This window comes from Mytilus galloprovincialis, chromosome 13 (assembly GCF_965363235.1).
Source record: "Mytilus galloprovincialis chromosome 13, xbMytGall1.hap1.1, whole genome shotgun sequence".
In the NCBI taxonomy this organism is placed as follows: domain Eukaryota; kingdom Metazoa; phylum Mollusca; class Bivalvia; order Mytilida; family Mytilidae; genus Mytilus; species Mytilus galloprovincialis.
The window spans coordinates 19,200,251-19,215,752 of record NC_134850.1 but is presented as its reverse complement, the minus strand read 5'-3'; the positions used below and the strand labels follow the sequence as shown (position 1 = coordinate 19,215,752).

Below are 15,502 nucleotides of genomic sequence, written 5' to 3'. Positions count from 1 at the left end.
AAGATCGAATACTCCCATAACATATTAATCAATTGAATTCGGCTGCTAAAATTGTTTGCCACATGTTGACATAATTAAATCGTTGTTACAAACTATGAAAAATTATAGTTGCCTTAATCGGTGAGAGAAACTTTTCCAGAAATATCGATTTTTATTTTATTTTCCTGAATTGGGAATTCATTTTCATGTACATTTTTTTGGGGCCGCTGGCCGATTTAAGGGCCGCCCAGCGGCCCTAAACTATATAGTGGAATCATCCCTGACAATATTGCTGTTTACAGTTTATCTCTATCTATAATAATATTCAAGATATTAACCAACAAGATATTAACCAAAAACAGCAAAATTTCCTTAAAATTACCAATTCAAGGGCAGCAACCTAACAACAGGTTGTCCGATTCATCTGAAAAATTTCAGGGTAGATAGATCTTGACCTGAATAACAATTTGACCCCCACGTCAGATTTGCTCTAAATGCTTTGGTTTTTGAGTTATAAGCCAAAAACTGCATTTTACCCCTATGTTCTATTTTTAGCCATGGCGGCCATCTTGGATGGTTGGCTGGGTTGTCGCACACATTTTTTAAACGAGATACCCCAATGATGATTGTGGCCAAGTTTGGTTAAATTTGGCCCAGTAGTTTCAGAGGAGAAGATTTTTGTAAAAGTTAACGACGAGAGATGACGGACGACGACGACGACGGACGACGGACGCCAAGTGATGAGAAAAGCTCACTTGGCCCTTCTGGCCAGGTGAGCTAAAAATTGGTACCCAGAAAATAATTAAATCCACAGTATTTTAAAATATATTCTTTAATTTTTGTGCTATTTTCACATTTCCTGACAGGTGTGAGAAAAATATTCCTCCTCCCTAGTGAAAAATCTCATTTCATTGTGAAGTTAAATTTTCTTGTTTCTTCTGAATTTTCTTTATGTGATGTCATGAAAAAAGGCTACCATGCCTGATGACGTCACATCAAAAGTACACAACTTTCCTCAAATCTTTGAAAAGTAAGGATATAAAATCATAAGAGAAACAGATTCCACCACTGTAGCTCATGTATTATGATATTTCTCCACTCTCAACAGTTAAATTTTAATTATTTAAAATGCTTGGCAAGCCTCACGCTTTAAATATTAAAATTTAACTGTCTGGAGTGGAGAAATATCGTAATACACTTGTTGCAGTTGTGGAATCTATATATTTATGCGAAACATTGAAAGACAATGAACCTTTACTGTTCGTGCAGGGCTGAATAACCTCAGTGAAAATTAAAAATGCCAATACATAAAAAATACCATTTACTTATAGGAATATAATGAAACAAGAATGTGTCCAAAGTACACGGATGCCCCACTCCCACTATCATTTTCCATGTTCAATGGACCGTGAAATTGGATAAAAAATATAATTAGGCATTAAAATTAGAAAGATAATATCAAAGGGAACATTTGTACTAAGTTTCAAGTTGATTGGACTTCAACTTCATCAAAAACTACCTTGACCAAAAACTTTAACCTGAAACATGCACTTTCATTTTCTATGTTCAGTGGACCGTGGAATTGGGGTCAAAAGTTTAATTTGGCTTTAAAATTAGAAAGATCATATCATAAGGAACATGTGTACTAAGTTTCAAGTTGATTGGACTTCAACTTCATCAAAAACTACCTTGACCAAAAACTTTAACCTGAAGCGGGACAGACGGACGAACGAACGAACAGACGAACGAACGAACAGACAGACGGACGAACGAACGGACGCACAGACCAGAAAACATAATGCCCCTCTACTATCGTAGGTGGGGAATAAAAATTAAGGATTATACTTACAATAGGTAATTATACAAACCTTTCGAACAATGTTCAGCGATGATATGATTTTGCTTTTTATATTTTGGCCAAGCGCCTCTAAATACCATAGGACAAAAATCACATCTTTCCATAGAAAATTTGCGTCTGTAACCTCTTGGACTCTGACTTTTCTCCTCACCTAAAGCTAATAAAGAATATAAGTACGAATGAGATATTGATCATGTTGATGCTATCACGATGGACTTTTAGATACCATTAATGTCATTACCTTTGTTTGTTTGGTACTTTTAATCATGTTAATGTTATTACCTTACATCTGTATTTTTGTACCATTTAAATGATAAATCATCTTTGGTATTTTTTGGTAAGTACTATCAATGTTAACACCTTTGTATATTGGTACCATTAATGTAAACAACTTTGTTTTTATTTTGATACATAATTCAAGTTATTACCTCTGGGTCTTATTTGGTACCATTCATGCTATTACCTTGTTTTTTTGTGTACCATTCAAGTTATTACCTTGTTTTTTTATGGTCCATGATCTAAACAAGATTGATATCTCGCTTAAGCGGAAAATTAAGTTGATATAAGAACCTTACTAACAATGACAAACTTGACAAAAGAGATAAAAAAATCATCTTTCATTTTCAATTTGAATGTTTCAAAATCACAGTATGTTAAATGTACCTGTATTCCTACATTTGTGAAAGGTCAATTTTCTATCTGACATGGTTCAAATAATTAAGTTAAGGTTGTTAAGAAATCATTCATTACCTGAATCAGTTTTAGTAGTTTTTGTCTTTTTGGTTTTTGGTGGCTTCCGTACATAATTTTTATTATAAGTATCACATCCTGGGCAGCACTTATTAGAACTACATATACCAGCTTTCCATTTTGCTTCATGAACTTTCTTTTTTTTGGCCTTTTGTATATTTTTGTCAAGTAAACCTGAAAAAATACCAAAATACTGTAAATCCATTGAACAAAACAACAACTCATTGTACAAATACCCTTTAGGCCAGACTTTTTTTATTACATGTATCTGTTTAACGAGAAAATTTGTAAAAAAATAGGGTCAAGGGGACGAAATAAAAAAAAAGAAAAGTGCAAAATTGGTCCAGTCGACACTAAAAATAAAACCAATCTAAGTGACCCTTTTTTTTTTTTTTTTTTTTTAGAATTTATCAAAATACAAGAACAATGGAAGAAAACAGACCTCTAGATTTTGTGGTGGGCTACTAAAACTTTGATAAAATTTAGTTAAAAATACAAACATCATTTAGGAATAATTTGGTCTGGGCTACCAGCTTGAGTTTCCTAAGTTTTATCCCTGTGAAGGGTGTGTACTGTAGGGTGCGAAAGTGAAAGGGGTGAACGTGAATCAAAAAAGTGGTTTTTTAAATGATTTGGTCCCATCCATACACAAAATTCAAAAAGCATTATTGATTTTAATTGATATCTTTGATACTATTTTAATATGCATACTACGATACTACTTCAAAGGAAAAATATAAACCCAAACTCTTCCAAAACGTTGACCGGCATGTCAGGTTCAACATCTGCCTCGTTGGTTATAATGCGGCTGATGCCAACATCTTCCGGTAACTCATTGGACAACATGACCCCGATCGTCTCATCTCTATTACACTTAACAAATTTGAGTGAACACGAACTTCTCTCTAGTGATCGGACTTAAAGTTTAATGTAAAAAAAACGGTCCCTTCCCGGAAGTCGCCGTTTTGTTTGACCATGCGACAAGAGATAAATTAATAATCGCAACCCCGAACTCGTACTTTTTTTTTTTTTTTTGAGGATTTCGTAACAGTCGGTGGAAAAAATAAAAATAAAAATAGGAAGCACTACTTTTATTTTTATTCTGAAATCGGACAATGTGGAGTCGGCGGATCTCGTTAAACAGATAATAAAAAAAGTCTGGCCTTAACAGAAACACTATTACTCAAAGTGCTTGTAGGCACTGTAGTGTAAAGATTGTTTTAATTTATCAGTGGTAAATAAAATCAAATATTGCAATCAAAATAAAGCATTGATTGTAATTTATTCAACTACAATTCTGGATAAAGGAAGATAACTCCAATTTATATGACTTGAACATGATGAAAGAAAAGAAAATTAGATTTCTAAACCTTGCACATATTATATATGTAATAATAAAAGTAAAACATCATTTTGTGACTTGAATTTCTAAGCATTAATCACATTGATAACTTTCTGGAAATAAAAATTGTCATCGTAAAGCAATTAACATTACTTCTGTAGATTAGAATAGAACTGAGGACAGGGGACCCTAGATTTATTTATAAAATATATTTATATATAAAATAGATAGATTGTTTTTCTTTTTTTCTTTTTGTATTTTTATGGTTTTGTTTGTTAAATGTATTTTGTATATGCTTACATTATTTGTCACAAACTTACTGTTCAAAGTTAATATGACAATAAATATTTGATTTGATTTGTAATGCATTAGTTGATGTTTTGTTAAAAAAAAAACTCTTATCATGCTTATAGTCAGATAGTTAAATAAAAATGCCTTTAAAAAATATGTTTGAAAATTAAAAAAAAAAGCCTAGCATTACGATTACTTTGTGTATTTTCTTGTTCCTTCATCGTCTCCATAACAAATTGAAGCATTCCAATATCCCACTCCTTACAATTTTCATCACCTTCCTCAAACTGAACATGATCATTTGCAGGAATATAAGATTGAGTTGACGTTCCTGGCATTGACTGATCAGGAATAGCATTCACATTGTGTGTTATTCTGAACAATTCTGACTCGGACATAATCTTATTATTATGAATGTTTACATCATCAGTATGTGAACCATACAGGTCTATCTCAGCATGTTCCGACTGAACTGTTGGGTACTTTTCGTATGGAATAGTTTCTAATAATTCGGTAGATCCATCAGGTAATTCAACTTTAACAGTGACAAAATCATTTGATACGGTGCTGTCAGTGTCTGATCCATCTTGGTAATCCTGATGACCTGCATCAGATTGAGCAGTGTTGTAACTGTTATTGTTAAATAATGTAACAGGGGCGATAACTCCCCCTAACTCATTCCTCTCTGATACATCATTGCAATTCTGTTGACCTAAGTCAGTTTGGACAGTGTTGTAACTATTATTGTTATATAAAACAGCACTATAGCTGTTATATGATGGAAAAAGGGAATCAACATTGTGCAATTCATTATTCCCTGATGACATCATCTCAGAGCCGATTTCAACATATTGACCAGTTTCAAAACTATTTTGCTCCTTTCTAGTTATTCTTACACCATCAGTTTGAAAAGTGTTGTGACTGTTATCAATATACGATGTAATAGGGGAAACAACTCTGTATAATTCATTATTCTTAGATAACTCCCTCTCAGAGCCGATTTCAATATATTGAACTGTTTCAGAACTATTTTCCTCGTTTCCAGTTATTCTTATTATTCCATCAGTTTGAACAGTGTTGTAACTGTCGTCAATATATGATGATAAAGGGGAAACAACTCTAGATAATTCATTGCTAGATGATGACACCATCTCGGAGCCAATTTCATCATATTGAACTGTTTCACATAATCCAACAGTTTGAACAGTGTTGTAATTGTTATCATTATATGATGCTGAAGGGGAAATAACTCTGGATAGTTCATTGCTCTCAGATGAAACCATTTCATTGCCAATTCCAACATACTGAACAGTTTCAAAACTATTTTCTTCTTCATCTATTATTATACTATGTTCTTTGGAACCAATTCCTTCTTTATTTATTTTTTCAAAACTATTTTCTTCTTCATCATTTATCTGTATACAATGTTCGTTGTCCAAATTTTTATCTACATCAATTTCTAACTCTAAATTAGTATGTTCATTTTCAAAAATGTCTTGTGTAGTGCTATTATTAGAATCTCCATCAAAGTGATTGCCATCCTCAGGAATAGTTACTGACCAATAAGAATCATGTATTGTTCCTGTTCCTATGACAACACCGCTATCAGCTACTTCGACAGTAAACTCCTCAGGTTTTGCAGAAGTCAACGCTTTCTTTCTCAATGAATTTAACTGCTGAAGCTTAAAATACAAAAGATAAACAATAAAATAAACATGAATATAAAAATGATGTGGTATGATTGCCAATGAGACAACTCTCTACAAGAGCAGAAGAGACCAAATGAAACAGAAATTAACAACTATAGGTCAACGTACTGCCTTCAAAAATGAGTTAAGCCCATACCACATATTCATCTATAAAAGGCCCTGAAATGACAAATGTAAAAAAAATCAAACAAGAAAAACTAAAATAATCACAAAGCCAATTTAAAGTTTTTATAGGCATTTCTTATTTCGAACTGTTACACACATGTTACACCACTGTCCTAGGTTAAGGGGGAAGATTTGGCCCCATCAAGCATGTTTAACCCCGACACATTCTGCTTGAGCCTGTCCCATTTTCAGCGGTCTGTTATTCAGTGGTTGTTGTTGGCAGCTGTATATATTATATTTGTTTTTGTTTAGTAAATAAATCAGGCCGTTAGTTTTCTCAATAGAATACTGTTAATTCAGAAATTATTGCGTGCATTTACCATTGCAATTTCTTCATTTCAGACTAAAATGCTATTTTAATTTTGGCAATGTTGAGAACAATCCCGTTAAATTCATATGCAAAATTTATAATGGGAGTTTAAATTATTTTGATTTCATGAAAACATCACATAATTTCTGAATTCACAGTATTGTTAAACATAAATTATTTGCTAGCCATTTATCCATGTTATCATGGTTATCATGATCATGTTAATATATATTATAATACTATATATGGTAAGAGTTTAAGTCATTGTTGAAGGGTGAAACACAGAATTTGATGCCAGCATTTAGCAAACATGTTTAACCTCACCCAATCTGCATACATGTGCATGCCTATTCAATAGACGTATTTACACTTGAATGTAAATTTGTCTGCCATTACGTGAAATCACAGGTTCACGAAACATAACAATTCAAAAAAATTGACGTCACAATTAAAAGGTGATCAGGGTGATTGTTGCTTCACGTCAGAAGGTTATAGGGAGGAAATCTAAGGTCATTTTGTGTGATTCAGTGGTTGTTGTTTGCTGCTGTATGTATATATATATATATATAAACGAGTCTAAATTGAAAACTACGTTCAAACCTATGACTGCGTTGGATAAAAACCGCAGTTTTTATACGTGTGCATGTCAAACAAATTTCGTTGTAGAAGGGTCTAAAAACAGCACAAACAACATTTTCCAAAAGACCAAAAGAGTGAAAAAGTATATTTAAACAAAACGCATTTGACTTAACAGGTCGAACAACTGATGTTCTTTAACTATATATATGTATTTTTTATTCTTTCTTTTCTTTTATTGTTTTGTACAGATTTGGCCCCGTCAAACATGTTTTGTACAAGTTTGGCCCCATCAAACATGCTTTTGTAAAGATTTGGCCCCATCAAACATGTTCAGTAAAGATTTGGCCCCATCAAAACATGTTTTGTAAAGATTTGGCCCCATCAAAACATGTTTTTGTATAGATTTGGTCCCATCAAAACATGTTTTTTAAGATTTGGTCCATTAAAACATGTTTTATAAAGATTTAGCCCCATCAAACATGTTTTGTAAAAATTTGGCCCCATCAAAACATGTTTTATAAAGATTTGGCCCCATGCGAAACATGTTTTGTAAAGCTTTGGCCCCATCAAAACATGTTTTTGTAAATATTTGGCCCCATCAAACATATTTAGTAAAGATTTGGTCCCATGTTTAGGGTCTCTTGAAATTTTTTGACAGCTTCCGAATTGCTAATTTTAAACCTTTTTCAGCTGGACCTTTAAAATTCTGGACCCAAAATTTTTTACAGTGTAATTTCCCCCCCCCTCCTTTTCCCTACTTGCAATTTGAGACATTAAACATGGAGAAATAAATTTGGAAGGGGTATACAAATTAATGGCAAGTAACCCACTGTCAACACTAGGGACTATATTTGTGAACAACGAAAATCAAGGGACGACAAATGTGGTCTCAGACCTAGTGACTGACTAGTGAAATGTTGAAAGTCATGTACTAGACATTAAACTTATATTTATACTGCACTCGTTCTATTTGAGCGATCAAAATGCGTTGAAATGTATATTTCTATGTCATATACCTGGTACACAAAATTATATTTAATTATTCACACGACCTCTTCAACCTGTTCTACCAATGTAAACAACAATGCGTTGAACAACTCAAAACATGTTTCTTTTACAATTTTTAGAAAACCATATTTCACTTGTTAATATTTTTGTTTGAAACATATAAATAATTTTGTTTTATGCTTATCAGTCAGGGGCATTACTTAAACAAGTAACAATTAAAATTACCTATACAAGTAATGTTGAAAACGAGGCTAATTTAAATATAACTTAAATAAGTTATTTTTCTGAATATTATTTTTATAGGTGTCCAAGAATACAAATTTTACTAGCTTTAAATAATTTTCACAGTTATCTTGTTATTTTTCCTTTGATATATAAAAACTAATTCTTCAGAAACACTAATTAACTTTCCGACGCACTTATCTTTCATACCGATGCTTCTTGGTCAAAGATTGGTCTCTTGGGACTATTAAATTATCATTTTCCTCTAAAATCTTGAAGGTAGACTGATATAAATAGATAGATACTTGTGAATTAATTAAGACCTGAAGTTATTTATAATTTGTAACCTAAATCAATTACATATGTGCCTTAGATAAGTGTTATTGCTATTTTTTTCAAAAATATTTAAAATAACTTATTCAAGTAATATTTTTGTCATTATTTTCAAAGTAACCCTTTATCTCTATACTCCTCTCAAATCTGATAAATTCTTCATTTTATGATATAAAATGTTGTTTGAAATCATAAAAACTACATTTAGTCTATGTCTCTATTGAAAATTAAATAACTCTATTAAGTAATTTTATTATTTTTAAAATAAAAAATTACTTATATAAGTAATAAAAAAAATAACTTGTTTAAGTAACGCCCCTGACTGCTTATTGTTGATATTTGAGTATTTTTACAAACGCATTCTTTCATCATCGATTGCGGTTTTTAACATGTTATGTTAATTTCATCATGTTGAATATTTCTCCGCCTGTGTGATAGGAGGCCTTTTTGAAGGTGGATTTTTTCCAATATTTAAATCAAATGTATAACATTAACATACTAAACAACAATTGAAAATCTTTTTTTTTTTAAATTGCAGTTTACATGGTATAAAGACAATAATAGTGCATTGACTTGTCATATGAACGATGTAAGGATTCAGTCAGAAACAAGAAAAAGGTCAGCAGAGCCTCGCATTTCCCCGTTTCTAAGCCTCATTCTTATATCGTTAATAAGTCAAGTCGATGCACTATTATTGTCTTTATATAAAATTGAAAATGGACAGGAATGTGTCAAAGAGACAAGATAAATTGAGATCATAAAATTACTTGTATGTATTATATCTAATTTCATTAAATTCAAGTGAGTATTTACCTGATTTCTTGCCCTTCGTCTTCGTCTGTGATAAGGAAGACCGAAACAATTTCTTCTCGATTTTGGCATCCTAAAAAATAAAAAAAATAGAAGTTTTATACACATGTACAGCAACCAAAATTTTCACATTCATTTGATTGTTGTTCGATTGACTATTATTTGCTTAATGCTTATAGGTTTGTTTGAAAAGCAACATCAACTCTCGATTTAAATCAAGAAGGCAATCCCTACAGCCATGACAGTATAGCACATGCTGATTTATCAGTAATTTATTAGAGCTGAATTGCTCATATCATTAATAATTAATGTTTAGAATGTTTTCCTAGTTTTGCAATCAGTATTATTTACCTGACTAATATCCTTAGAATAAGAAAGGATTTTCCATCTTCAAGGAAATGATCATGATAAAAATGTACCAATAAAAACTAAAGATTCATGTTCATGAAATCTGAAAGTATAAAAAATAAAACAGATTACAGCTTTGAAACAAAGTACTAATAAACAGCAAAATGAACAGTTGGTTAATGTTGTTTTTTTTTTGCAGTGTAATTTATATACATGTATATTTAATATTTGTTTTTTTTCTATTCATAATTTTTACACAAATTAGATATCATGAATTTTCTTGTTTTAATAGACCACTTTCGAGTTCATCCGTCACTGGAAAAAACTCGTCAATTATACGCGTCTTTATCACCGTCATTTGTGCATTTAGGGGCGTCGTCAATTCCATTCCAATGTTGAGCGAGTGGTTGGAAAACTATAATTCTATATTGTACGAATTATTCGGCAAATTGAATTCTCAAAATTGACAACCAGCACTGCTGTCATTAGGGAATTGTCATTAAGTACCTACAGAACAACCATTATTTCTAGTTTATCCTACACAATGATGATCCCTTAGACGCTTGATGAATGTAAATAGTGCAGGGATACAGGCGACCCCCTCTATCTGGTAAATGACGTCATAAAGGTGTGTATAATTGACGAGTTTTTTCCGGTGAAGGATGAACTCGAAATTGGTCTTTTATTTTACATGTTTTACATTAGTCGTTTTAGGGGCTGTGTCATTTGGTACGCATATAAGTTAATGGAAATATCAAACATGAAGATTATGAAAAGAACATTATAGGATAGTTGTTTAACATGTTTAAGCTCAATTTGTTTGTTTGTTTTTACCTTTTAAAGCAACACAATCATAAGAATCTGAGATGTTCCAATAAAACGGCCCTGAGCCAATAAGGCAAGTAAGTCTACAGATTGCTTGAAAGCAATCGTATCCCAAAAACTCCAGTTAAATTATTCATTGCATGCATGGACATAGCGACTATTTCATGTGCATTCCAACATACTTTTACTCAAAATTGTATATTGTGACTTTTTTCCTGCGACTCTTTTTCTTCTGACATTTTTTCCTGTGACTTTTTTTCCTAGGCATTTTGTGACTTATTTTCCTGTGACTTTTTCCATTTATTGGATAGAAAAAAGATTCAATGCAAAATATTATTTGTCGCCAGCTGGTGGATTCAACATGTTCAATGCAAAATATCATGAATATTATGTGTCGCCTGCTGGAGGATACAATGCAAAATATTATTTGTTGCTAGCTTGGCGAACAGGATGAAAAATATATTTGCCCAGCCGAAAATCTTGTTGCATGGGGCTACCATTATGCTTAGACCCTCTCATATTATTCTGACTATATGTCAGAGTGCCATAAAAAAAAAATAGTAACATAATTCAAAAAAGAGTTTGGTGATTGGGGTACCATCATGACAAATAACGGTAAAAATTCTTGCCAAACAGTATAATATTTAGGTAAATGACAATAAAATGAAGACTTTCTTGTAGCATGTTTAGCATGTCATGCATGTTGAGCGGTAGTCCAAGATTACTCTGACGTCCAACAGAGGTTTTGCCAGACAAGCTGGGGCCGTGGGACGTCAGAGCTCGTCCCATATCAAAAAGTGCCCAAAGGATGGGTCACTGTGAAAACTGTCTTATTATGAGAAAATAAAGGTTGGCAGGTAGGTGAAACTTACATAAATGAAGAGATTAATGAAAAATAAACAGATTGATGCCCGATTTATATAATTCCAAGGCAGTCAGTCGGCACCAGAAGCGACAAAGCAGTGCATCTATTTTGGGTGGGCAACTATCCACTTTTTGATATGGAAAGAGCTCGGACGTCCCACAGACCCAGCTTGTCTGGCAAAACAGCCGTTGAACATCAAGAGTAATCTCTGGCTAGTTTAGGGGATAAAAAGATTGACCGATTTTTGCCAAATCACGTTAAATTTAGTTCAAAAACAACGGTAACAATTATTTCACCCTTAAACAAATCAGATTTTGATAAATCACTGTAAAATTTTAACCAAATTGGATGCTTACAAAGCACTGCACTTCAAATATAGGAATAATCTAATTGTATTTTTCTTGCTCTAGCTGATGTAATTTTTGGCAACATAGATATGATCAGTAAAACCGTATTTTACTCTGTGATTACTTTAATTTGTTTGGTAAAATAAAAACATGCTGTTACCTAGTCCAAATAATTATGACGCCTGGCAAGGCTATTTTAATTTTTTTTTCTGGGACGCCTTCCTACAAAAAAAATAAAATAGCCGTCCCAGGCGTCATAATTATTTGGACTAGCTGTTACCCTATAAAACTTGCTTTTTCCTTACTCTGCTACTGACATTCATATTGAATCAAAATGATGGCTTCGTTTTGCATAATGAGCAACAAATAAACTATTGTAGGAGTATCCTACCGTAGTCTAAAATCGTTCATCTTGTCAGTTCGTTAGGTATTTGTGTTTGAACTTAACACATGGGGAAACTCCGCATTGATGTCACTACGGTACTTCCGGCGTAGAAAAACAGTGCAAACTACGTTTTTTCTGCACTTTTGAATAAAAAAACATTTTTAAAGGTAAGTTTTCATTGTTGTTCTCAATTATTGCAAAAAAAATGCCAATTTTCTAATGCCCGTTTCAATTCCAACTTCTGAATATTTAAAAAACATTCTAGAACTTCACAAAATCCCATTCCGGCCTCCATTGCTTTGTGTACATTCCATTCAGCGTCATCAATCTTGTGGCAGGCAATACAGGTGAAGCAAATCGTATTTTAGGGATTTAAAAATGACATGCTCCTTACCTCTTTCGCGATTTTCCCGCGAAAAAAGCCCAACCAAAATGAAATGAAAACTATAGGAAAAAACGATGTCCATGCCATAACTTTGAACAGGCATATAGAGTTCGTTAATAAAAAACAATTTACATTTATTTTTCATAGAATTTTCTTTTTATTCATTATAAAAAGATCGATATTCTGACCATCATGACTGTAGGTAAATATTCATACAAAATTCCCTTGATGTCAAAAGGGATGGCAAAAAAAGAGTTTTCCTGTTGAATCTTTAGTCTTTAGTATGCGTCATCTTGACACTGATTTTCTCATATGTACTTTGGTCACTTGCGCGTTTGAATACATTAATCACGTTTGTATTTTCTCTTTGTACTTTCACTTTAATTTAGGTAGGCGCTGTTGATACTGATTTATAAAAACAAATGATCAAATCTTCGAGTATCGTCTATAAACTCGGAAACTGCATATTGTATGTCTGCACTGGCTTCGGTGTTAAGTAATTCTTCTAGATCTAGATTAAGTGTTCCTGTTTTGAAATATATTGACTGGCGGAGTTTTTCTCTATCCAAACTGTAATTGTCACAAGATAATAAAAAATGTTCTACAGATTCTATTTCTCCGCAAGTACATTTGTTGTCTTCTACATGTCTGTTAATGGATTGTTGATACCCCTTTAGTTTGGAGTATCCTGATCTGAGACTGTTTAGTATATTGAAGTGTTTTTTTGATGGGAAGTCGAGTTTGATTCTTTTTGATGCATCTGGGTGATGATTAAAAAATCTTCTCCCAACCTCACTAGATTCCCATTGCGTCTTCCATTTTTTAATGACTGATGTTCTCGCCGCTTGTTAGTTGTCTTGTTTTGTCGTGATTGAAGACATTTCATCCCTATTATCTGCCTCTTTTGCCGCTGCTTTTGTCAGACGGTCAGCCTGTTCATTTCCCTCTATATCAGAGTGCCCCGGTGTCCAAATGATGTTGATACTAAAACCCTTTTGTTCCACCCAGAACTATTGCAAACTATTTTGAAGCAATATCCCAGAAATATGAAATAACGTAATTGCCGTAGACTGAAAAATCCCCTAATTGACAGTAGAGCAATTTGATTGGATATAACGAATTGACATCACGTGATTTTGACGCCATTGATATTTTAATGTAAACAAACAAGGTCAGAAGGTTCCGTATGGGACATCATCGTACATTTAGTTACTGACAATCAATTACAAGTTATCAAGCTTGCCAATGCATGGTTATAAAAAAATAAAGCTAAGTCTACAGAAAAAATAAGAAAAAAATAGCCTTAGTATAACGACTTATCATTACACCTGGATACACCAATGCGAATTTGGGGACTATTTACGGCGATTGCATCCACAACGTCATCGTGTTCGTGGTCAGGCGTGTACCAGCGGCCATTTTGAATAATCGTAAATTTGACATTCTACGCTTGAAAATATCCTTACCGTGTAGCATGAACAATTGATCTATAAAATGTAATGTAAAACATAAATCATGTCAAATCTGTTTAGATGACAACATAATCAGAAGTGTAATTAAGCAGTTGAAACGATAAACTTAACGAACATGATGATGGTAGGTTTCCCACAGGGGAAAGTATCGTAGATGATTGTATTAGTTTCTCACTAATCTTCCTCCTTAAGGTTGGAGAACCTCATCTTAAGAAATCTATACTATTAAACGAGAAGACCTCATTTTGGGTGTCGCTTCTCTTCCTTCCACAATAAATCAATCAGCATGCCTCTGTGTCCTATAGGTAACATGCATAGTCGCATTTGTTATCTATTCTTTAATCTTATGGTTATTCAGATTGGGTTATTTTGGGAGAAAAACGACAAAAAAAAAGAGTCCGGATATGATTCCGTCATCAGACTGACTTTTAGTCATAGATAAGACTTCCTGTTTGAAACATGCACAAATACAACCAATCGTATGATAGATAACAAAAATGAAAAATAGATAAGCCAATCAGAGCGTTCTCCATATCATGGTTTTTAGATCGCAAGAACCACAACTATTATACCTCCTTAGAGAGGACAATCATTTTTCGCGTTTACCTACAGGTAAACTACGATTATACTTCTTTACTATATAGAGACTCTCTGTATTATGTCTACTGTTTTTTTTTTATACAAATACAAATACAAATATTTTTATTGGCACAAACTCATAAACGGGCGTTTTTCAATAAAAACGTATTTTCTTGTCCCAGCCACTTAAAAAAAAATGTGTTTGATCTTTGCAAGTATTTTTTTGTGCAGTCAGTACATTGAATTAGATTTAACATTTTTATGCAAAGAAACAGTTTATTTTTAGAGGGATTGAAAAGATATTGACTCCTGAATGGTCCAAAACAACCAAAATGGCATGTCCTTAGACCGCCTGTTCAACATTCATACTCTAAAATATCTTAAAAAAAAGAAGAAATAAATGTTTTTTTTACCTTACATAAGTTCTTTAGATATTCGTAAGTATGTTCAGAGCCAACATATTTTAATAAACAGCTTTCATTATAGGTTTTTTAATTTCAGAAGGTGTGTCCCTCACAAAATGTCCACTACGAAACGAAGTCATTAAAATTTGCCAATAAACAGTTCTATAAAATCAATGTAATTTTAGTTTGCAAGAGATATAAACATTAGGGTCTTACAAAAGAAGTTATGCTTTTATAACGGCAATTAAATTGTTGGTAAGAAAAATTTAGCACATCAAATGGACCAGAGTGATACCGTATTTTTGATAATGTCCACTACGAAACGGGTCAAATCTCCTTCAGTATCTGGTTTTAAAATTATGAAAAAAATATCAGTGTACAGCTTGATAAATGCTTTGATGAATACAATCAGTCTTGTTACTATTGCAATAAGGGGATTGTGGGAAAAAAATAAAACATGCGAATACGTCCCTTACGAAACGGTCCCCTACGAAACAAGTATGGAAGAAAAACGTTTCGTAGTGGACACTACCACT

At 32.8% G+C, this 15,502-nt stretch overlaps 1 protein-coding gene across 5 annotated transcripts in view; it reads right to left on the bottom strand.

Annotated features, from left to right (window-relative positions):
* Positions 1–14,223, bottom strand: part of LOC143056856 (uncharacterized) — a 65,975-nt gene extending 51,752 nt beyond the window's left edge. Inside the window, exons 1-6 of one of the 5 annotated variants that reach the window (XM_076230022.1) lie at positions 14,099–14,223; positions 9,708–9,807; positions 9,360–9,429; positions 4,411–5,902; positions 2,588–2,761; positions 1,848–1,994 (exon numbers count right to left, since the gene is read on the bottom strand). In XM_076230022.1, the coding sequence (XP_076086137.1) occupies positions 1,848–1,994; positions 2,588–2,761; positions 4,411–5,902; positions 9,360–9,428 (1,882 nt within the window). In that variant the 5' untranslated portion in view covers position 9,429; positions 9,708–9,807; positions 14,099–14,223. Of the gene's footprint in view, positions 1–1,847; positions 1,995–2,587; positions 2,762–4,410; positions 5,903–9,359; positions 9,430–9,707; positions 9,808–13,839; positions 13,949–13,977 lie in introns of those variants that run through there. The other 4 variants (XM_076230021.1, XM_076230023.1, XM_076230020.1 and 1 more) reach the window with 4 other exon arrangements.
* Between the last annotated feature and the right edge of the window lie 1,279 nt (positions 14,224–15,502).